The following is a 23,301-nucleotide window of genomic DNA, read 5'->3' as shown; positions in this document are numbered from 1 at the left end:
GATTTTCCTCCAATGAGTCGGATTGTCTGCTGTAAAAAAGGCTATTAGTCCTACATGAAATGGCATGCAGGGGGAAGTTATACAGGAATACTTAGTACAAGACAATGAGGACATTTAATCTTTGTTTTTTTTAGAGTAACCGGGCCTTTAGTGGAGATTGTTTTGTCAATTTACTTTTTCCAAGGTGAAGAATCAGCTTTCATGTTAAACTTTCAAGCCAATACAGATGAGAAATCATAACAGTGCTATAGATTAAACCATAACAGCTTCTGAGTTCAGGTCTCAGCAGATCATCCTCATGACAACTGAGCAAACTCTTGAAGAAGATGGTAGTTGAGTGGTTGAAAGCCCCAGATGAAACTAGTAAGTAGGCTCTGAGTTTATAAATGAGAGAAATTATAATTTTGGACTTGTATACCTGTAAATATGGCGATTTTTTTATTGTTTTTGTTCTGTAAATTACTGTTTGTACGAGTTGTGATTTTTTTTTAAAATACACAAATATACAGTGAGTGCTTGTACAAAGTAAGAAATCTGAGTTTGGTCAGTTGGGGACGGTTCTTCTCTGTAGAGCGATTTTATTTCCTGTTACTTTAATTCCGTTTACTTATCAGCAAAAAATCCAAATAACCGTACATCTCTCTTTATTTACGTAGAATTACAAATAAGGACAATTGTCTCGAGCCCGCATGTTTCCAGCATTGAGTATAAAATGGTCAAGTAGGAACCTTTAAAACATGTCAGGCCGTTTCATTACGGAATGTTTTTGTGGACGTACGTACTACAGCCTGTTCTGTTGTGGTAGGTGAGTAACGTCTGAAACTCGTGTGTGGAAGAAAGAGACTTTTAGCCTAAGTTTGGGTAGAAATGGTTGATTGGAGTCCGATAGCGAAGGTGTACGACCCGCTGAAAGCTGGCAGCATCGACGGGACGGACGTGGAGCCCCATGACCGGGCGGTATGGAGGGCTATGGGTGCCCGATACAAGCCTAACAAGGGTGTTGTTGGAGACCCGCTGCTCACTCTGTTTGTGGCTCGTTTGAACCCCCAGACAACCGAAGATAAACTCTATCAAGTGTTCTCCAAGTACGGAGACATCCAGCAGCTCCGACTGGCCCGGGACATCGTCACGGGCTTCTCCAAACGATATGCCTTCATTGAATACAAGGAGGAGCGGTCTGTTGTCCGGGCCCGCCGGGACGCGAACAAACTGGTGGTGGATCAGCACGAAGTGTTTGTGGATTTTGAACAGGAGAGGGCGCTTAAAGGATGGGTCCCGCGTCGGCTCGGCGGCGGGCTGGGAGGGAAGAAGGAGTCCGGACAGCTGCGGTTCGGTGGCAGGGACAGGCCGTTCCGTAAACCCATTAACCTCGGTGTCGGCCTGGTGCAGGAACGGGGAGGTGGTGGAGGTGGAGGGAGAGAGTGGGACAGACAAGGGGCGAGAGACAGGGAGGACCGGGACCGATACAGAGAGGCTGAGTGGGGCGGCAGATCGAGGAGGGATGAGCGGGACAGAGGCAGAGAGAGGGATGACCGCAGACACGGTGACAGGAGCAGGCACAGGGACAGAAGATGAAGCCCGTATTGATCATCCAAATTACTGATCTCACCTGGTGCACATGAAGCTTGATGCTTTGATGCACAGTCCAGCTGCCTGCCTCCAATGGAGAACTTTTAACCCAAGACAGTAAAGGAAAGTGTGACTGTTGAGGCTTGTAGCACTGGTCTATGGAAAGAGCTATAACAGATGACCCTCTTATGGTATCATGATATCAGTTTGGCTTGATGTTCAGTAGATGCTGGACCGGGTATTTTCAGCTGGTACTCTTCAGCATTTCTGACTTAGTAGGCCTTCATACTTTTGTAGTGTGCACTGAGCAATAAAACCCATGTTCTATTTAACTATATTTTTTAAATAAATTCACTAATTTTTTTTTATTATGTTGATGTCCAGCCAGGTGAAGCCCATAAGCTGTAAAAAAAAAAAAAACAGGATCCACAACTAAATGGATAAAATACCAAAAAAAAATTTTTAATTTTTTCTTTTTTAAATTATATTATACACCTATAAAGTACCTGTAAATCAGACTGAATCTGTTAAGATTTCCTATGTTGTGCAGTTTAACAATGTCCTGTGGAGCATCATAATTGGCAAAAGCCACTGAAGGGTTTCTGCAACACTGGCTCTAAAAGGTGTGTTTCCTTGTGCATAGTTGCAGAAAGGTATGAAGATTTTCCTCTATTATGGGTTGCATTGTGCTCTATGAAAGAGGTGATTGAATGTTTTTTTTTATTGTCCTAATTTATATGTAGCTCTGCTACTAGCAAATTTGCTGTGGAATTGTATTGCAAAAATTACAGCATCAACCAAATGCAAAGGCCACCAATTTGAATTCTTAAAATTGCAACTCCATTCCTTACCATTAAAACTTTTGTTGTTGTTTTTATTGTTGTTATATTTTTGTTGTTATTGGTAGCCAGTGGAGTTATTCAAAAATAATCAGTCAAAAGCAAATTTGAAAATGAAACTAAGAATGATAATGACAAAATAAATAATCATATACAGACAATAGAGACAGAGAAATTAGAATGTGCAGGATGTCAGTCTTTTAACATACAGTGTGATGAAAGTTATCCACCTCTGTGACTCCTGCTGAAGTCTTAGCTCATCTGTTTAATCCTGGGTCCTGCCCTTGGATCAGATCATATTGTAGTTATGAGTCACCGAGTGGAATGTTTTCTCTCAAGCTGACCACAAGTATGAAGTCATCAATGTGAAACGCTAAAGCTCTGGTGTTAGCATTAGCTCATTAAGTCTTATCCAGTGACTCCACTCCAGTGAACACATAGTCCATTAGCTCATCAGACTGAGCTGGCTGGTGGGAAATTCATCACTTGTGTCCTGAGAAGAAGTTAAATCTGAGAAAAGTTTGTGCTGAAAAGAACTGATTCCTTAGTAACACTGATGTAACAGAGTGAACAAAGCAACTAAATAATGTAATTACACTTAAAAAACAAATGTGTGCCATGAGGAAGCACTTCCTGAGAAAAGACTATAATTCCAGATAGGTGCAATCTCATCAACACATAAACCTCTAACTTTCACTGAATTCATGTCTAAACTGAGTATAAGATTAAAAGTAATGACTTAATATGCTTTTCATGAGTTGAGACAGTGTGATTGATGCAAAGACACACAAACAAAACCCACAAAACTGTCATGTGTTTCACTCGTTTATGAAATCTTATTTATTTCTGTGCATTGTATGATTGTAACATCATCACAGGAACAAACTTGGATTTATAGCGAGGATATATCACAAGAGTCTGAGGTGACTGTTCTGTCAAACTTTTTTTGCCTAGAAGTGCACATGCAAGCTGATTTCTTACATATGTTGAAGACTATCTCTGAAAAGTGTTTGGTTGTCCGGGCGAGGCCGGTCTCAGACTGCCAGCATACCTGCAGTTCACGATGGGCCAACCAGGGTAAGTCTCTCTTTGGACTGTGCTAAACTCGATCCTGTGAACCAAAACGTACACGGACACTGATGAACTGCTCTCTACAAGAAGCTGGAGTCCACTGTGATGTGCAACTTCTTCAGCTCTCACCTGAAGGCAGGGTTGATGCCAATGTTGTCTGGCTGCGGGAGGGCAGGTGTTCGCCTCCTGCGGAAGGAGGATGGAGGAGGGAAATCCTTCTGATACTGAGACTGCATCTCTGTTGTAACTTGTTCATTTTTCAGTGCTGTCAACCCCGTCTGATCATGGTTGCCCTCTTGCTCGTCCTCCCCTGGTTCCCTGTCCCTGCTGCTGCTGTTTCCTCTTCCTGTTTGTCTCGAGGATGTTGGATGACGACAGTGGGACTGCTGCTGCATGCCCTGGGTGAAATGGTCTCCTGATGGGTAATCATAAACTTGTTAAGAGTTTCATTTGAAACACAGTAATTGAATATCGCTGAAACATCTCATCTTTCCATTTTAAGGAGGCAGCACCAGGAAAAAATATAAAAACTGTGGTAAAACACCTATCTTAACTATTAACAATCAAAAAGATTCAGTGGCTTTTTCTGATTTCTTAATCAAAGGCTTATAATTCCTAAATATCTTATGTAAATCCTCCCAGAGTCATTCATTTGCACTGTATGATACTAGTCTTCTTTAATTTGGATAAATGAAAATTAAATTATTAAACTATCATACCATTTTATTTATGGACCTGTAACATTATATCTTAATGCCAAACTAAAGGCTACACCCTCATTAGTTTAGCCAGTACTTTGCTCGCAACGTTTAGCAATTAATAAAATTGTAAATGGGTCAGTATAATCCTTTTTTTGTTTTGTTTTTTTGATACACAAGTGACAGCATTTTTAAGTTTAACCTTATATGGACGTATTTCTGTTATATTTTTTTAAGTATTACTGTATTATTATTATTTCACTCTAATGACAGTGCCTTATTTATATTATGAACAATTAAACCTTTAAATGAAAGAACAAACTCATAAATCACTTCCCCTCATGCACAAACCTTTTCCAAAACACACAAATATATATATATATATATATATATATATATCCACTAAACACAACACAGTGACATGCCCTCTGTCAACACTGAAACACTCCACACAAACCACAAACGCAAGTTATCTTAAAACTGATAAGTTGAGTTTACTCTCTCCAGGCTGAGATAAGACTTCAGACCTTTGCTTCTGTCTTGTTGTGGGATGGGCCTAAAGCAGAAAGCCTCCCGTGACGTGGTCTCCATTTTAGCAGGAGTGTCCGGGTAGAGGAGAAATCCTGGGGAGGGTAAAAAGTGCCTGATTACAGGAAGACAAGGTTTTCCGTTTTGAATGTATATCCTGTAATCAAAGTATTTGTGCATGGTTAAAATGAGACAGTTTAGTTATTGGCATTTTCTTTTTTTAACACACTACTTTGGAGTAATTCCAGCGAAAACATCTCCACAGCTGGACTAACCTCACTTAACATCTGCTGAAATCCTTCCAATCAGGCTTTTTTTTTCTAGTGTTTGAGCTGGAAACCCCCAGACCAGTTCTCTATCCTTGTTTAAATTATAAGAATTGGCGGTGTAGGTCATGGCTCATTTAGGCCCATTTACTTTGACTGCAGAGTAAAAATAATAATGTGTAATGACAATGACACTAAACACTGTATTGATAAATGTGATATAAATATAATGTTTTATTTTCCACTGAAGCAAAATTACAGACATAGTGCTAATTTCGGATATTTTAGTTATTCTCATTAGTGTGAACTTCGACATTCTGTCCACTATGCATAGACTTCACTATTCAAATACATGATGAAGAAAACTTAATCCACCTGAACCACAACATATTTAATCAGAATAATCTGATCTCAGAACATCACAAACTTTGGTCTGACTCTGGGACAAAAGAGCAGTTAACCTTTACCTGCCACCGTCGGCAGCTCCCCCCTGTAGGGTCGACTTCGCTGAAAGAATTCACGGTGGCAACGTGGGTGTCGTTGGTTGGCATTTTCAATGAACATTTTGTCTGTCGGCTCCTCGTTGTCCTGTTGGCTCACTGGCATCACCAGCAGCTCTGAATCTTTGGTGTCTGGTCCAACAAGTACTGTAAAAAATGACCACAGCTTTAATGTATTCAGTAGTTGCAGAAAGAAACAAACCTTAAAAGTGTCACAGTTTTTATGTCTTTCAAATAACAACCAGTATAAAGCCTTGGACAGCTCTGAGGAGAGTTACTGTTTTGCTTACCTTACATGTAGAAAAAACACAAGATGTGGTACACTTCTGTAGTCTCCCTATACTGTCTACAATTCTCTGTACTGTGTGTGTGTGTGTGTTTGTGTGTGTGCGTCAGGCAATATACAGAGCTACTTAAAGCTTGTTTACGGCAGTAGTCATGGCATCCTATTCTTCTGCAGTGACTGGCAGATACAGTAGTTACCAACTGAGACAATAAAGCAGCCGGACCACCAACAGAGAGCTGAAACTTTGCAGTGGCTGCTTGCACAGACAGTTTTAAAGGGGAAACATAGTCCAGTATTAAAGGGCTTGCAGCAGGGCTGTACTAAAGGCAGTATTAAAGAGCTGATTAAACCGGGGAGAAAAAAAAAAAAGACTCAACGTGAGCTGAGCCTTGTTTCCAAGGTAACATGTCTAAAAGGTCACGTCTTGCAACAGTGACTCATGTAAGATGTATAGTAGCAAGTATGATGATGATAAAATAGATCTCACTGCAGTTGTGTTTAGTCACACACACCACACTGTCAAAGAAGAAAATGAAAACATGTTGTCTATTCAGTGGTTGCCCCGGAGCATTTGGCCCACTCTCAGCAATGCACTGTGCCTCCCAGTTTTCAGCTGGCATAAATCCCAACTATATTTCTTTCACATTAGTTTCGTCCAGTAACTTCTCAGTAGGGAGACTTACACTTGTGAAAGTCCAATGAATCATTATAACTAATACAACCCAAGGTATTCTGTGGTGTGAATGTTCCTGCAAACTTGCAAGTCAATTTCATTACAATACTGTGGTTTATTTGTGTTGTGGGCTGAGGGAGGTAAGACATTATTTTAACATTATCGCATACTTTCTCTATTGTGCGTGCATATTTTCATGAGAGTGTGTGAGAGCTATTTTGAATTATATCCTACTGTGCATCATGTACAGTGATAGCTCGTAGTAAGATAACAGATAAGGTTCCTATCTTTCAAAAAACAAATCTCATTCACAATTTAGGTTTAAGTCCATACAAAAAATCCCTGCAAAACATAGCAGAAACAAAATATACACATTTTATAATCTATAAACTTGCATTTGGTAGGTAGAGGTTTTCTTTGAGTGTTATATCTACTAATGCTATTATCACCTGAGGGAAGCACACTATTGAACACCTACATATTTATCATTGCTGTCTTGGACAGGGCATGCTCCAACTCATACTCCAACTCATACTCTTTAGAGGAACTTGATTCAAACTTAAAAATGTGCAGCTTCTTTGGGTGACATGTGTTCCTCTATTCAAAATGTTGATACCGTTTATACGTTTTAGGATGTCGTAACTCTTTTGTCATATTCTCATGAACATGATCAATGAAGAACAACACATTGTAGAAACATCTATCGCATGGAGTAGATGATCTGATTAGATTGTGGTGAGACTTGCTGCACACATTTGCGTATCAATGAGGTAAAATAGATTGAAAAAAAAAACTTCTATTACCTTTCTTGATGACAAACCATCAGAAAAGTAAACACACATGGTATTTTGTCAAAGGCAAACCGAGTGCCTCTTGTTCAACTTTTTTTCCAATAAAATAAATCTGTGGAATGGTCAGTTGGTCATAATTCACTTAAACTTCCAGAGATACTGTACATAAACTGTTTACAGTGTTTGCACTTCAAGTCAACACTTCAACTTACTCTGAAATTATACAACTGACTGACTTACATTTATCACCCAACATTCAACTTTTAACTATTTTCAGTTCTTTCACAACAACTAACCCCTCAATTCCTTTCAGCACTTTCACTTCCACTGACACTGAGTTAAAAAACATTTTAACTTTATCTAGCGCTTACACTTTGAATGAAACTTAAACTCTTTTCAGGATTTCTTCTTTAGCTGCCACTTAGGCTTCTCTCATTACTCCCACTTTTAACTCTTTCAGTGCCTCCGATTCGTTTGCTTTCAATGATAAGCCTTGCTGGATATGATATGTTTTTCTAATAATCAATAAATCCCACGAATGATCAAAAACACCAATAAACTGTCTGTGTTGGCAAAGCCTGAAAAAAACATTCTTCTGGGCTGTAGGCCTCCTTTGTTATCCAAAAATGTTTGAACTGGGTGACATGTTCCTTTAATACAGTGAACATGGGTGCTATGGTTTATTTACAATGAATCCTTTGTGCAATATCACACATGTGTAATCTGTGGCTCTAGTCTAGTTACAGTGCCCAAGTGTTTTTAGGAAATTACTTAGCCTTTTTTAAAAATAGAAGAAGTATTGCTTAGTTTTGGTCTTTTTATTGAATTTGTTGACAATAGAAAATATATACTATAACTTAAACTATTAGCCTATAATGGTCCAGACTATGTAATTATTGTTTTCATTAAGGCAAACTTTGCACTCATTTTTGCACGCGCCAGCAGGAGTCTCTCGTTCCCATAGTAACAAGCCTTCATTTAGAGCCGTATGCAGCCTGAGTTAGCACCATAGTCTCTGCCGACAGCTTTGTTGCGTCTAAAACTAAGCTCTAACTGCTTTCTTTTTGCGACGGACGGTGTTTTCTATGTCAACTGATAAGTCACTAAGAAGTCGAAAGAACGTTATATTCGAATATTTTAAATTAAAAGGTGAGAGAAGCAGCGTGGAGCTCGTCGTATAACCTAGCCAAACTTTCTCTGTCAGAGACTCTGCTGTTTCAGTGTCCGGAAGTTCTGTGGGGGAAAAGTGAGAAAGGCATGAAAAAAAGGAGCTGGAAGGAACTTCTGACAAATTTTCTCCGAGCACAGTGAAACACTGTTTTCTCTCGTTAAACCTGCGGAGGGGACAGAAGCCGCGTTTTGCTGTATTTATCTAATAACTGGCTGTGTGTATTAATCTATCGATGGGTCTGCCGACGCTGGAGTTTAGTGATTCTTTCCTGGACAGTCCGGAGTTCAGAGAGCGACTGCAGTGCCATGAGATAGAGCTGGAGCGCACCAACAGGTTTATAAAAGACCTCATCAAAGATGGAAACATGCTCATATCTGCCCTTAGAAGTAAGTACACGTTGTTACACAAAGTTACTCAAACAGCAGCTGCCTGATAACAGGGTAACCTAAGGCCATCAAATCAGATAGAGCCAATGTGCTGAGTTTAGCCCACATTACACTTAGTTAATAGTCTTTACATTGACTTGTGTTTGGTGGTATTAACAGCACAGTTAGATAGGTAGTCACAGTGATATGCATAGGCCACTGTGTTGATATAATGTTACAAGCACAGACATTTTAATTTAGTGCCACTCTCTGGTAAGGCACCATTTATAAAGGGTTTTAAAAACTGTAATTAATGGTTAACAAATCGTGTGGACAATCCTGCTGCATGACAGCATGGTTTTTTAGCTCTTTAATTCCTGGGCTGCAGGACATCTGGACCAAAATCCATGTATAAACCTCTTATTAACATTTACAACTACAGATTTATTATGGTTTAACAGTTTGACTCACATTGAGTTTGACTAGCTGTTCATTGAAATGCAAAACTTAAAGTAGTTTACATGAGGACAGAATAACAAAATGTTAAATGCCTATGGTAAGAGCGGTTTTCATTGCAAAGTAATAAAATGGCTGTGTGTTTCTATTCAGTTAAATGTTTTACACTTTCTAGTAAGTCATCAGGTTTGCGTTTCTCTATTTCTGTTTAGCCATTAGGGTAAAAGTTTTAAATGTTAATGAATCATTAATAAAAGGTTCTACAATAATCCATCAAGTCTGCAGATGTAAATATTAATCAAACCAATAATTCAACAATAGCTCTGGGTCCACTGACATGTATTAAGGTGCACAGTATTGTAATCACTAATGTATGAGAATGGGGATTGTTCTGAATTGTATTTTCTCTCCAGTCAAAAATGTATCATTGCTTTTCAATGATCAGATAACAACGTACTTACATACTTAATAACTGACCACAAAGAGAGGGATTTATTTATTACCTTCTTATGACAATAGAAAGGAGCATGCTGGAAAGGTGGATGTTTAACTGCTGCACAGTTTGACTGTGGCTGTCATACTCATACGCTGATGAAAACAGTTACCTCCCATTTGTTTGGAACTTCTTTTGATCAGGTTTAAGATCACACACACACCTACGCTTTGTGGCTGCCTGTGGTTTGTTTCACTCACCTGCTGGTTGAAGTCATCAGTGTAAACACTGCTGCTGTCTGCCATACACACACAAGATGCTGTGCTTGACAACTGAAACAACAGGATCACTTCTCTGTTAACATGAACAGGTCATACAGTGTACAGAGCATTAGCTTATCATTCACCAGCACCAGCAAAATAGGATATTACTATGATACAATGCCATTGTTATTTGTGATATGCTAACATTTATTACCTTTACTGACTGGAAATTCTGTTCTCATTGGAAAGCATTTTCAAAATCTGGAGTTTTCAGTGTGTTCATCTCACATGCGTGTGTTTTAGTCAGTTGTCAGTTTACAATGCAGTGGTGTGATTGAAATAATGCCTTACAGCAGCTGGTATACAGACCAGTGTTATGGGTATGTGGGTGAGAGAATGCTGGCTTGTGATGCCAAGCGTTTGTGCACTTTAGAGAGTAAAGGCGGTATTAAATCCTGTTATTGAAGTGTTATTTGGACACGTAAACACTGTTTTATGAGAGTAAGGCTAAGCAGAGTTTGCTGCAGGGTGCGGCAGTTTGTGTACATCAGAAGACTTTGACACCTCATGTCTCAGCAGTGGATGATATGCAAGAGCTTTGTAATTAATAGTTCATTACAATGATGTTGTTTCTTGCTTTGTAAGGAAATGGGAGCACTGCATTGTGTTGAACCAATACTGGCAGTATGCAAACTTATGCCAAGGTCATTCTTGTGCATAATATGGAAATAATGAACTTATAAATAAGAAGATTGTTATGTTTAAGTGACTGAATGAAATTCTCTCTGTTTTTCTATCAGGTCTTTCTCTTGCTGTTCAGCGCTTCTCTCAGTCTCTACAGGAGTTCCAGTTTGAATGTATTGGAGATGCTGAGACTGATGATGAGGTCAATATAGGTGAGGTGAAAATGCCCCTAATGATCTAGAACATTAGGAGCTAAGAGTGCAAAATATGTCATATATGATGAGTCTTTCCACATTTGTGTATATGGTGTATAATTTCCCCTACAGCTCAGTCCTTAAAGGAGTTCTCTCAGCTCTTGAGCACCATGGAAGAGGAGAGAAAACGACTGGTAAGAAAAAACATTTGTTTGTATGTATGTGTATGAACAGATTTTTTTGTATATTTTTAAAGATGAAATAAGGAAAGTTTAAAAATTGAGGACCTTTTATTGGTTGCGACTTTGAAAAGGGGTGTTTTTAAGTTATAATTGTATAAGTTACACTGTATTTTACACAAAAAGGTATGCTTATTGCTTTAAAACTTTATTGATCACATTTGGGAGTCTAAATGTTTTCAGAGATACTTAAGCCTATTTGAAAAACAGCTGGACATGGACATTAACAAAATATAGTTTTTCTATTTATTCTATACATTTTTTACATTTTCACACCTTTCTCTGTCTCTGCACACCATCCTTATCTGCATAAAATGCATACGTAGTGTTTGTTTTAATTTATTCTGTTGGAAATAGAAACCTCAGACTTCTGAAGGGCCATTAAACCAAAAACCCCTTCTTAACCAAATTATCACCAAAGTCTAAACCAACAGCTTCCTTTGTCCACAAGTAGTTTTGCCATCTCTCTGTCTCTGCTTACTGAAGCTGACCCAACACAGAGCAACACTCAAAGACTGAAAGTTTCAAAGTTACAGTTTTTGTCAGTAACCTTCATTCAATGCATCTTACTGGGTTCTGGGATGCTTGTGCCTTAATCTGGTTTTCCCACAAGTGTGATTCATACATTGAAAACTTTGTGCCAGTAGCTGTGAAAAAACATCTTTGACTCAGAGACCCTCCATCAACCAGACGCCTTTGTGTGGGAGTGACTGGAGTCTGGCACAGTCTGTGTGTGTAGGCAAATCCTCTGTGCATGTTCAATGTACAGTATGTGCATAGTATGCTAACTTATGTATAGCCCTGTGTGTGTGCATGTGTGTGTGTGTGTGTGTGTGTGTGTGTGTGTGTGTGTGTGTGTGTGTGTGTGTGTGTGTGTGTGCCTTTGTGACTTTGTGCATGGTCTAGTTACAGAGGAACCATGTGGAACCTATTCTGCCAATTCCCCTGTGAGACTGAGCACAACCCTGACTGCCTGGGAAAGTCCATAAAAGGGTCCTGTGTGTGTTGTGTCTGCTCTTTCTGTGTGTGTGTGTGTGTGTGTGTGTGTGTGTGTGTGTGTGTGTGTGTTGTATGCTTTTCCGCTTGGAGTAGCACCACTGCAACACTGCTGATAGGTCTGAACTTCTAATAATACCATCATTATTAAGTTAAAGGGCAATTCCAGCAAATGGGTTCCTGAGAAATACCTACCTGTTCAACCCGGGAGGGACTATTGACAATGCCCATCATTCTCTTCGTTTTCAGTTTCACCCCCCTTATTGTAATGTGCTAAGAAAGAAAGAACATACAAAGAAAGCAGACCTTTCTTCGGGTGCTGGTGCAGCTCTAAACTGAAGTGAAAGTGAAGTCATGATGCAGGGCGGGGAAGTTATTTACAGTCTAATACTTAAATCAACTGGACGGAACAAAGCGAGACGTCACCGAGACTTGCAATATATAGACTCATGACTAAAGAGGACCGAGACCAAAGATAAACACCAGAGCTCTGATAACCACTGCTTGATCTCAGGCCACAACATCAACCATAAGTTTCTCATACTCACTGTACAGTCTGCTACAAAGATATTTCCACAATTGTACAATGTTTATTTTAGGTTTGGAGGTTTCTGGTGAAATTTGTTAGACTTGGTTCATATGTTATGGTATATTCAGTCAGAGGAAACTGCACCTGCTCTAAAGCAAGTCAAGATATTTTAGATTGGCCTGTGGTGGTAGCGCAGTCTTAATTTTTCAATTAGATTGGGGCAGTACATGTTACACGGTTTCACAAAAGTAAAGCTTGATTTATCGTAGACAGACTTGGCCTAATTGTTGTGAAATTCTGTGCATCTGCCCTACCTAACTTGTGTTAATAGTATTTGCATCTAGATTTTTTTTCTGTGAATTCAATAACAACTATACACAAAATCTATAAATCTCTAGTTAACTGAAGTACGGGATGAGATCATCATGAAATAGATTAAGTAAATCTCTGCCTTAGCTTTACTTATATACAACAAATTTGTGAAGTTGGCAAGACATTGAGATCATGTTAATGTCCTCATTGATATATTTTGAAAGAAATTTGTCAGGAAATGTGTCTCTTTAAGACAAAATCATCATAAAAATATATTGAGTAAAACACTGAAGTCATCACTGCAAGGACTGAGCAGCTGTCTTATTTTTACTGCTCATTTTAGTATTTGCTGTTATGACAAACTGAGCGGACTGTTGTTTTTTTTCCTCTCTCAGATCCAGAACGCTGATGACGTGCTGATCTCACCGCTCGAGAGGTTTCGTAAGGAGCAGATTGGAGCTGTTAAGGTATACCTGCAGTTGTTGGAATTAAAGGGTAACTTGAAAGTTGCACAGGTTATTAACAGAAAGTAGCTGAACCAGTTAATTTTTGCTTTGAAGTTTTTACATAAATGAAGCACAAGGGATGTTCAGATCCTCACACCGTCTCTGCTGAGGTTTTAACCAGGCCAATATGTGAAGCTCAGTTCATTAAACTTGTCACTAGTTATCTAACACTGTGGGTGGTGATCAGTCAGGTCATCCTGCTGTGGTCTGGTCCCGGTCGGTCTCTCAGTCAATGGTCAGAGAATCCAGTTTGTTCAGATAAACGATGGATCACAGTCCAGTGTCAGGAGCAAGGTCATGGGAACGGACGCTGGAAGGCAAGACAGGGAACGCGTCATAGACAGATAGTTGAACTCAGTTAGGCAGTGTAAACACAAAGTGAGTCTGGTGTCTTGTTTCAGCAGCTGTCTCAAGTCTTCCAATTCAGTTTTTCTCATATTTTTTCCTTTGCTCTCTTTTTAGACAGAAATAGAGGCAGAGATAGCAGTGTCATGCGGTGGGCAGGGTTTAAAAAATAGAACTGGTCACGGCTAAAACTAATCCTGAAAGTGAAATCATAGCTCGTTTGTCAGTGTTAATCGAAGCGACTCCTGTAGAATGTAGCAGGAGTGTGTGAGCAGTACATCCTCACACTGCTGTTGTTGTGCAAGAAAGAGGGGTTGGACATGTGGGGTTTGTAGCTGCAGCTGTTTTAGAAAAGAGCTGTTGTCCTAAATATTTTGGCAGAGTCCCTTCATTTAGATTATTAATGGTCCCCCTGCACTTCGTCATAGCTTTTTGGAATGTTAGTTTACCCCAAAATCCTACTGAGCTTTTGTCACTTTTGAAACAAAACAAAAGCAGGATGTTGTGCAGATATTGGATGCTGTGATCTCACTACAGATATGTGGCATTTTGGTATTTTGAGCCAAAGCAGCAAACTGTAGGAAAGGCAATGTCAGAGTTTTGGTCCATCAGTAACTAAAATATCTTGACAGCTATTGGACGCAGTGACATGAAGTTCGGTATAGACATTTGTGGTGCGGACAGGATAAAACTTACCGACTTTGGTGAGCCCCTGATGTTTCCTCTAGCACCACCGTGAGGTTGACGTTTGTGATTCAGAGTGAAATGTCTTAACAATTATGGGATGGATTACCATGATGTTATACAACAGATAGTTGTAGACAGCTATTCTTCTCTTCTGGCTGTAATCTAGTCTTGTTCTTGATGTCAGTCTCATTTGACATTGTTTAGTGCTAATTAGCAAATGTTTGCATGCTAATAGGATAAATTAAGGTGCTAAACATGGTAAAAGTTACACCTGCTTGTCGGCTCTTTGTGTTGTTGCTTTTATTTATTTACTTATTAGGTTCTGTACAGTTGGACTGGGTATCAAAAACTTTTTGAGTATTGACTGAATTGTGTCAGTAGTACAGTAGTAGCATTGAAAACTATAAAGTCCTGAAAACTGTTATGAAATGACCAGTTAGATTCTTGTGTTATTTACCTATTTATATATTTAGTGATTGTCCTCCCCCTGTCTTCCCCAGGAGGGAAAGAAGCAGTTTGACAAGGAGACAGAAAGGTACTACTCTGTTCTGGAGAAACACCTCAGCCTGTCCTCCAAAAAGAAGGAATCACAGCTACACGAGGTAAACTGTCAGATTCCTAGAAAACACACACCTAGTTCATCCCACATGTGTTAGATAACATAAAGTACTGTAAGTGTATTGTGGTTTTGTTGCAGGCTGACTCACAGATGAGTAAGGACAGGCAGGTTTTTTATGATGCATCACTGCAGTATGTCTTCAAGATCCAAGAAGTGCAGGAGAGAAAGAAGTTTGAATTTGTGGAGCCGGTGAGTTCACATACGCACATTATGGTCATGTATTTTATATCACTTTAGTGCAAGTCAGCTGTGTGTTTTCATACCCGGATACACATTTTATTTGTAATACACAAGGTTTTGTCAGTATCAGCCTTCTACCTTCTTGTGTCGAGTTGAGTGCATACAGATATGATCATGGAAAGGCAGCTAAGCCAGATTCTGAAAAACACACATTACACACACTGTTTGGTCAGTGATGAAAATGTTTTAATGATACATATCAGTAAAGCCCACTTCCTGTTGCTGTAGCAGCACTTCCTGCATGGAGATCTCTTCCGCCTGACAGAGATGGAAATTCTTTGTTGTAAAGTAAACAAGGGTAGAAAATCAAACAACAGGCAGAGGTTGGGTTTCTATTCACCTACAGAGGCTATTTTTATTGATTGAGCAGTGGACTGACAATCATTCTTATGTAATCCTCTCATTATACTTTAACCTACCAAGCCCACATCTAACATTTTTCCTGTGGATTTCTCCCTCTGCTCTTCAGCTATTAGCCTTCCTGCAGGGTTTGTTTACATTCTACCATGAGGGCTATGAGCTGGCCAGTGAGTTTGAACCCTACAAGCAGCAACTTCAGTTCAACCTGCAGAATGTAAGTGTGTGTTTGCTGCAAACCTGTGGACCAAACGTGGGCCTGATATCACTTGTAAATAGTATTTTTAACTAGTTTATTCCATCTGATCTACCTGCCTCTTAAGCCGTTTAGAGAAGGTATTTGAAAGTCAATTTCAGATGCATTTGGCACTACCTGTGCCTAAGTGGAAACCTCACACACCTGGTGCTTCAACCACGGCTTGAACTAGGCTTTGTCTTGCACAGACTCACATATTTTACTGCCTCAATAGTTCACACTTTGTTCACTATCTACCCTTTCAGTTAGCCCTTCAGTTTTTCCTTTAATTTATGGAAAAATAAAATCCAGTTTACTTTTGCATTTTAGTACAAACTTGTACATCATTGTTGCAGCCTCATAGTTTGGGGTCACTTTAAAAAATGCAAATGAGAAATCAATGTACGGCTTGGATTTACAAAAGAAATTTTTTAATAAATTTTTTTAATAGATTTTGTATTTTTTTTTTCAAATATGTACGCAAGCCTCCTTTCAACACATGTTTTTGTTGTTAAGGCTCGCAATAACTTTGAAAGTACTCGTGCTGAGGTTGAGCGGCTGATGAAGAGGATCCGATCAGCAGAAGAAGACTTCAAAGCCCCCAGCTGCTTTACCATGGAGGGATATCTGTATATACAGGAGAAACGTGAGATATACAGAAATCATATTTTTCTTTATCTCACTTATACTGTCTAGAAAATCAAACTCAAGTGCACCTGCATGAAAATGTGTGTCATGTATTGTAGGTCCCTTGGGCAGCGTGTGGACAAGATACTACTGTACTTATGAAAAAAGCTCCAAGATGTTCACCATGAGCAACACAGAGGCCAGACCAGCCAGCAGACAGGTGAGCTGGTAGCACAGATGAGTATGGTTATATAGCAGTCTCAAAACAGTCCCTACTAACTGCTTTATCATGTGCTGCTAATGCAGCTTTGACAGAAACAAAAAGATATGGATTACTAACCTCAAGCTATTGTTTTTTGAGTTCATTTTTGTAGTATTTTGACACAAATTGAAAAGTGGGAAGTACAAGTGTCAGCACAGTAGTTGAGGGGCTAAAACATGCAAAAACACCAATATGAAGTATCGAGTTAAGTTCATTATGTTTCTTTGCTACAATATCAGAAGCTCAGTGAGAATCCTTATAAGACTTTAATGCCACATATCATGGCATATTGCAAAAACATCTCTCTGTTAACAGAACGGCGTGGTGAATGGCACACCAGAGATGTTCAAGCTGCGTTCGTGTGTCAGAAGGAAGACTGATTCAATCGACAAACGCTTCTGCTTCGACATCGAGGTGACTGAGAGGTGAGAGGGAAAGATGACTGAGAGGCTTTGTCTATAACACACAACTGTCTGTATAATATAATAAATTAAAATACTGCTACTGTTGGATTGTGCTTCGGTAAAATGATCTCTCTTCCTCTACAGACATGGCGTCATCACCCTACAAGCGCTCTCTGAGGCCAACAGGCGGCTGTGGATGGAGGCAATGGATGGAAAAGAACCTGTATGAATATATACATCATTAAAGAGTAACAATGATAGAGTATCACCAGGAAGACATGTAGGCTGCATAGAAAAGGTGTTCAAATTGTGACTTATAGTTAGGCGTCATAATTTCATCTTTTGTCAGTGAAACTGGCTTTTTATGAAGCCTTACAGCAAGTAATGCAAACACAGGTTTACATTATTACATATATTAAGTTAAACACAAGCAACTTAGTATTGAAAAAATAATGTTTAAAATGACAGTCTTTTTAATTTATCTCTTTTTTTATCTTTCTTTCCTCAGATCTACACTCTTCCTTCTTTACTTAGCAAAAAGGAGGAGAGTAAGTAACTTGATTTATTCTTAAATGGTTTATTCCTCTATTATTTGTTATTCAGGAATTAAAGTCATATTTGTTTTTTGTTTTACAGCCTTTCTCAATGAAGCAGGTTTCAGCTTTGTTAAGAAGTGTATTGAGCTGGTGGAAACAAGAGGTATTCCTCCTTCATAAAGTGTTTATGATTATAATCAAACTGATTCTTATAAGTACTGTAACTACAGTGTTGCTTCACCAAGTTTATTTAAACACGTCTGTATGTGTGTGTAGGCATTACCACCCTGGGACTGTACAGGATTGGAGGAGTCAACTCCAAAGTGCAGCGGCTGATGACGAGTGTGTTTGGTAAGGTGTATAATGTTCTTCCTTGCATGGAGAAACTTTGATCCAGCACAATCAGGCACAATCAAACAGTAAATAAGAAAAATGTGTAACTATAGATGAATCATGATCTTTCTACTTTCCTGTAGCGGCCACAGCTCCTTCTGACATGCAGCTGGATGCAGACGCATGGGACAACAAGACCATCACCAGTGGCCTAAAGAATTATTTCAGGTAACATACTGTATAGTACAAAACATTCTGTCTGAATAACACCTCTCATGAATCATGAATTCATGATTTCTAATGTGCATACAGGTGTCTGGCAGAACCAGTACTGACCTACAGACTGCATAAAGAATTCATCAAGGCTGCAAGTAAGAGCTGCCTCCTTCAGAACACAAAGAATTTACTGCCTCATGCTGCATTATATGTCGTGTACACAGAAGCAGAGTATCTCAACCCCTCACCACCCCTGAATCATATCCCTTTCTTTGTTTCACAGAGTACGATGACCAGAAGTATAGAGTGAGAGCCATTCATGCTCTAGTTCACAAACTACCAGAAAAAAACAGAGCAATGTTGGACCTCTTAACCAACCACCTCTTCAAGTATGTGTATATCACATCCTCTGCTTTTACTGTTGAGCATAAAGAAAGTGTTGAATATTTTCCTAAAATATTTGTGAAAATGCAAGAACGTCATCCTCATGCCATTTAACCCTTTTTGGCTTTATCACAAACATCTGACAGTCAATTTGTGGGCAAAGTGGGCAAAAAAGGCAAAATTCAAAACAAAAATAAATTACAATTAAACACTGAAGAGTGAAATCTATTCATGAAAAGAATCCTAGCACAGATTACAGTTAAAATTTCATTAAATTGACACCTTTTAAGAAATGTTTATTTGCTTTAGCTGCACAAATCTCGAATTATCACGAATAAGTATGATTGAAAATATATTAAGATTGATATGTTTATAATATACTGATAGATAAACTAGCAGGAGTACGTGAACTGAACTTGGATTATGATCACTTTTTGAATAAGCTTGTCTTTCTGTTTTATTTAACAGTTCATCTCTTATTTCCCTTTTAGATGATATAGGACATATTGAAAATACATGCTTATTGTGTGTGTGTGTGTGTGTGTGTGTGTGTGTGTGTGTGTGTGTGTGTGTGTGTGTGTGTGTGTGTGTGTGTGTGACTGTGTGCGTGCGTGTGTGTGTGCAGGGTGTCCTCTCACAGTGACCAAAACCTGATGACTGTGTCCAACTTGGGAATGATCTTTGGCCCCACATTGATGAGGTCACAGGAAGAGACGGTGGCCGCCATGATGAACATCAAGTTTCAGAACATTGTGGTGGAGATTATCATTGAAAACCACGACAAGGTATGCTTACACATAAACACACACACACACACACACACACACACACCTACCTAACAGACATGTATACTGTATGTCCCTGTCAGATCTTTGGCGAGGCTCCAGACCTGTCTGTGCCGTTACCTCCGGCTCCGTCCTCTCGGTCGACTCCTCGGAGGAACAAGGCCATCTGTCTGTCATCTGGAAAGAGGAAGGCTCGTCTCTACCCTCCTGCTCTCTGCCTGGCAGACAACGACAGTGAGTCTCCCTGCAGCCTGCAGCTCCTGTATCTCATCATATATCCTACCAACAGTGGTGGACAGTAACGAAGTACACTGGTCCGTAGACCATTCAGCAGTGCTTGAGCAGGATCCTTGATCTCGTCATTGTCATTCAGTCTCTGTATTATGTAATGTGTTTCCATTTCTTCGTCCAGGTGACACATTCAGTAGCAGCCCCAGCACGACTCCGATGGGCAGCCAGGAATCTCTGTCCTCACACTCCTCTGAAAAAAACGGACTGTCTCAGACCTCTCCTCCGTCCTCTCCTGCTGCTGAGCCCAGCTCGTCCTCCGCAGCGCCTGCATCTCCTCCTGCGGCTTCCTCCTGCTCCCCCTCCCACAACTCCTCAAATGGGAAGGATCAGAAACCCCAGACAGACAGCGTCGCCTCCCCTCAGCTCATGCCTTCCTCATCCTCCTGGACTTCCTCCCAGCCCACTCCAGCCCAGCAGACTTCCTCTGTGTCCTCCTCCACATCCTCTTTACTCTCTGCAGAGAGAAGTTTGTCTGTCGGAGGAAACTCCACTGCCTCCTTGTCTTCTGTTAAAGAGTCAAGATCTCCTTCCAGAGCCTCCACATCCACCGCCTCCACCCAGCACGCTTCAGTGGACTGTGCCTCCTCTCTCAGAGAGGGTCAGCCTGTTCAGAGAGTGTCGTCTGTCTCTTCTCTGAAGAGCATTCATTCGGTGGATCAAAGAAATGCGACCAGCACCTCTTCCACTGTCACAGAAACCAGAGTGACAGACTCTACCTCTCCTGCTCGGCCGCACAGGACTGCTTACAGGACCGCCTCCTCCTCCTCATCGTCTTCCTCTTCATTGTTTCCCTACCAACTTTCTACATCTTCCTCTCTCACCTCCCTACACATCTCTGAGGGTGCGTACATTTGTTTTTTAGTTGCAAAAATATCAAGATGAACCTGTAGGTGGTGTAGTTTGGTGACAGCATGAAATGTTTAAATATCTGTCACTCTGTCAACTGTTTATGCTTAATTCTGATTTATTGTGTTTTGTCTCAGATTACAAAAGCTGTCACGGATCAGTACAGAGTCTCATGTCGCTGGACCCACGAGACGCAACACACAGACATAAACCTTCACACATCCGGTGTGGCTCTGATATGACTGCGAAACTCTCTGCAACTACATCCAGCAATGGTTACCAGAGGCCTGGATCACTGTGAGTGTCAGTCTCAGAGTCATACAGTGCTTTGCCTTTGATCTGTGCTCTCAGAGAAGGAAAAGACACATAGGCCCTGTTCACACCTGGCATTAACATGTGTCTTCAGTGATCTGATCACAAGTGGTCAGCTCTAAGTACATCAGTTCTCACCTGGCATTAAAATGCATCTCCACATGTTCAGTGATAACAGTCACAGTTAAAAGATAAATATATTATAGCTTTGGTCAGCAGCACAGTGTAACTATATACACTGTAGATCCCTAAAGTCTGAGTTAGATCTTTGTTATATTCAGTGATTTGGTGGTGACATCATCGGGTCTGTTAGATGTAGGTGATCTAGCTCTTCACCACTCTACAATGTAATGAGCCATTTGAAATAGTTATATCTTAATATTTTCAGTTCATTATAAAACTGTGGAGGGACTAATTAGGCAGAGGACGTCAGTTGAGTATGCGGTTCTTCACATCAGTCACCTGATAGGGATCTTAACACCAGGTCTGAACGGGGCCATAGATCTCAGTTCATGCACAGTTTAGCCCTGGAGAAACCAAGAGCCCATGGATAACAGTCATCTAATTTTGACACATTTTAAACATATTTTAAACTGTGTCATCTCAGACATCATTGGTCTGATTTCAGGAATGATTACTTGTTTCTGAAGAAGAAAGCTGTTTCGTTTTTGATGCTGAGAGTGTGTTTTCAAAACTGACATAGTCACTCTCTCAATTAAAAACTGGATATTATCCCAGGAAATGTACTCAGTGGTATGTACTGGAGCTTACAATTTTGTGTTTGTGTGTTACAGATTATCGGGCAGACTACCACAACGTGAGAGTTCAGTATTCTCCTCAGCGTTAGACATATGTTCCTCAGGAAGGTACGTTGTTTTTTAGGTTGTTTGTGGCACAAACTTTTTAGTCTTGAAGTCATTGAAGCCTAAAGTCTACTCAAGCAAAGTAAAACATATTGATCCACAAAATCCTCCTTACCTCACTTACTAAATCACTATTTTATTTTTGTCTCCTAGGGAAGCAAAAGCTCTTTACTCCTGTGAGGCAGAGCACAGCCATGAGCTCAGTTTTCCACAGGGGGCGCTGTTCTCAAATGGTAAGAAAACCACTCAGGGGTTTCATTCCTCGAGGAATCTTTGGTTCCATTTCCACCTGATACTGAAATGTGTTTTTCCATATTCATTGTCAGGTTTTAATGAAGTACTAGGTGTTCAGGGGCCACATTTGTAAAAGTGTGTTTTAATTTTAGAGCTGCTATTTCATCAAAATAGTCATTGATTATTTTTTCTGTCAGGCGGCTAATCAACTGGTTTAGCACAAACTCTCTTACAATCTTCATTTATTCCTGATAATAACCTCATGTAATCTCTTGTATTTCTTAACTTTGAGTGTTCATAGTGTTTCCATCAAACTGTTAAGTTAATGAAAATGAAGTTAGGTCAAACATTTTTAGATGTAGATGTTAATTGACTTGATGAATGTCTTTGCTTACTTGCTGAGTTGAGCTGTTTGTGTCTGCAGTGTATCCGTCTGTGGAACCAGGTTGGCTTCAGGCGACTTACAACGGCAGGACAGGCCTCATACCTGAAAACTACATCACCTACATCTAACAGACCTGATGATGTCATCACCACATCACTGAATAACACAAAGATCTAACTCAAACTTTAGGGCTCTACAGTGCATACAGTAACACTCTGTGCTGCTGACCAAAGCTATAATATATTTATCTTTTAACTGTGACTGTTATCACTGAACAGTATGTATATCAGACTACTGTAGCTGGATCTGAATGATGTATGTACTGTATGTATATCTGACTACTATATCTGAACTATGTTATGTGTTATTAAGCAGCTTGTAATACACTAGATGTTAATGTCTGACTTGTTGGCTTCACTTTATCAACCTTATCAGCTCCTTCTCCATGTTTGTGTTCAGCCGTCTTGCTGAGAATCGTGAGAAAACTACATGAGAAGTGTCTTCAAGGTACATGTGAACAGTATTTTTCTATCAATCTTGGTAATTTATGTGTTTGTAAATAATCATATTATATTATAACTGTCCAGAGATTAAGTGCTCACACTTCTGTACTGGAGCAGTATGAACTGTATCGTTTCATAACTCCTTCATTCTACTATCTGTCAAATTTCATACTGCCTAAATAAAGGACAAATACTTTCCATAAAAGCACAAGTTTGTATTTGTAGATTCGGTTTATGTTTAGTCTTATTTTATTATTTTTGTATGTGTATTATGTATTAATTATTTGCTCAAGAAAAAAACTGCAAATTTCTTAATTATTATTTGTTTCTGAGGTCACCGCAGCTTTCAATACAGATATCCATTATACCATATGCCAACGTGCAAAACATACTACATTTGATTAATCATTCACATTGACACTGTATTTCAAATGTATGTTAGTGTTGACAAAATCAGACTTTTTTTCA

General features: G+C 39.6%; 3 protein-coding genes across 3 annotated transcripts; 2 read left to right on the top strand and 1 right to left on the bottom strand.

Moving 5' to 3' along the window:
* Positions 1-809: 809 nt before the first annotated feature.
* On the top strand, positions 810-1,989 carry snrnp35 (small nuclear ribonucleoprotein U11/U12 subunit 35). Its single transcript, XM_022762649.1, has one exon. The coding sequence runs from the start codon at positions 868-870 to the stop codon at positions 1,573-1,575; it is 708 nt and encodes a 235-aa protein (XP_022618370.1). The 5' UTR covers positions 810-867; the 3' UTR covers positions 1,576-1,989.
* Positions 1,990-3,289: 1,300 nt separating this feature from the next.
* Positions 3,290-5,848, bottom strand: LOC111234616. Its single transcript, XM_022762786.1, has 5 exons — positions 5,762-5,848; positions 5,439-5,618; positions 4,705-4,800; positions 3,609-3,894; positions 3,290-3,519 (listed from the first exon to the last, which is right to left on the bottom strand). Exons 2-5 carry the CDS (start codon positions 5,575-5,577, stop codon positions 3,402-3,404), a joined length of 639 nt encoding a protein of 212 aa, XP_022618507.1. The 5' UTR covers positions 5,578-5,618; positions 5,762-5,848; the 3' UTR covers positions 3,290-3,401.
* A 2,652-nt stretch (positions 5,849-8,500) lies between these two features.
* LOC111234365 (rho GTPase-activating protein 42-like) lies at positions 8,501-23,012 on the top strand. Its single transcript, XM_022762412.1, has 24 exons — positions 8,501-8,778; positions 10,710-10,805; positions 10,920-10,981; positions 13,259-13,330; positions 14,902-15,003; positions 15,099-15,209; positions 15,730-15,834; positions 16,369-16,498; positions 16,599-16,699; positions 17,057-17,166; positions 17,290-17,368; positions 17,654-17,693; positions 17,782-17,844; positions 17,958-18,032; positions 18,158-18,242; positions 18,327-18,385; positions 18,514-18,619; positions 19,240-19,399; positions 19,483-19,633; positions 19,812-20,531; positions 20,674-20,833; positions 21,643-21,714; positions 21,865-21,944; positions 22,370-23,012. The coding sequence occupies exons 1-24, from the start codon at positions 8,625-8,627 to the stop codon at positions 22,456-22,458; spliced, it is 2,982 nt and encodes a 993-aa protein (XP_022618133.1). The 5' UTR covers positions 8,501-8,624; the 3' UTR covers positions 22,459-23,012.
* Positions 23,013-23,301: the final 289 nt, after the last annotated feature.

The sequence above is a fragment of the Seriola dumerili genome, unplaced genomic scaffold (genome assembly GCF_002260705.1).
Source record: "Seriola dumerili isolate Sdu_G_001 unplaced genomic scaffold, Sdu_1.0 BDQW01000449.1, whole genome shotgun sequence".
Lineage (NCBI taxonomy): Eukaryota > Metazoa > Chordata > Actinopteri > Carangiformes > Carangidae > Seriola > Seriola dumerili.
This window is presented reverse-complemented; position numbering and strand designations above follow the sequence as displayed.

Coding starts and splice junctions, on each gene's coding strand:
- snrnp35 (XM_022762649.1), top strand. CDS start 868: ATGGTTGATTGGAGTCCGATAGCGAAGGTGTACGACCCGCTGAAAGCT.
- LOC111234616 (XM_022762786.1), bottom strand. CDS start 5,577: ATGCCAGTGAGCCAACAGGACAACGAGGAGCCGACAGACAAAATGTTC. Junction 4,801..5,438: donor GGAGCTGCCGACGGTGGCAG/GTAAAGGTTAAC, acceptor TACCCTCCCCAG/GATTTCTCCTCTACCCGGAC. Junction 3,895..4,704: donor ACAACAAGACAGAAGCAAAG/GTCTGAAGTCTT, acceptor ATTACCCATCAG/GAGACCATTTCACCCAGGGC.
- LOC111234365 (XM_022762412.1), top strand. CDS start 8,625: ATGGGTCTGCCGACGCTGGAGTTTAGTGATTCTTTCCTGGACAGTCCG. Junction 20,834..21,642: donor TACCAGAGGCCTGGATCACT/GTGAGTGTCAGT, acceptor TGTGTGTTACAG/ATTATCGGGCAGACTACCAC. Junction 21,715..21,864: donor GACATATGTTCCTCAGGAAG/GTACGTTGTTTT, acceptor TTTGTCTCCTAG/GGAAGCAAAAGCTCTTTACT.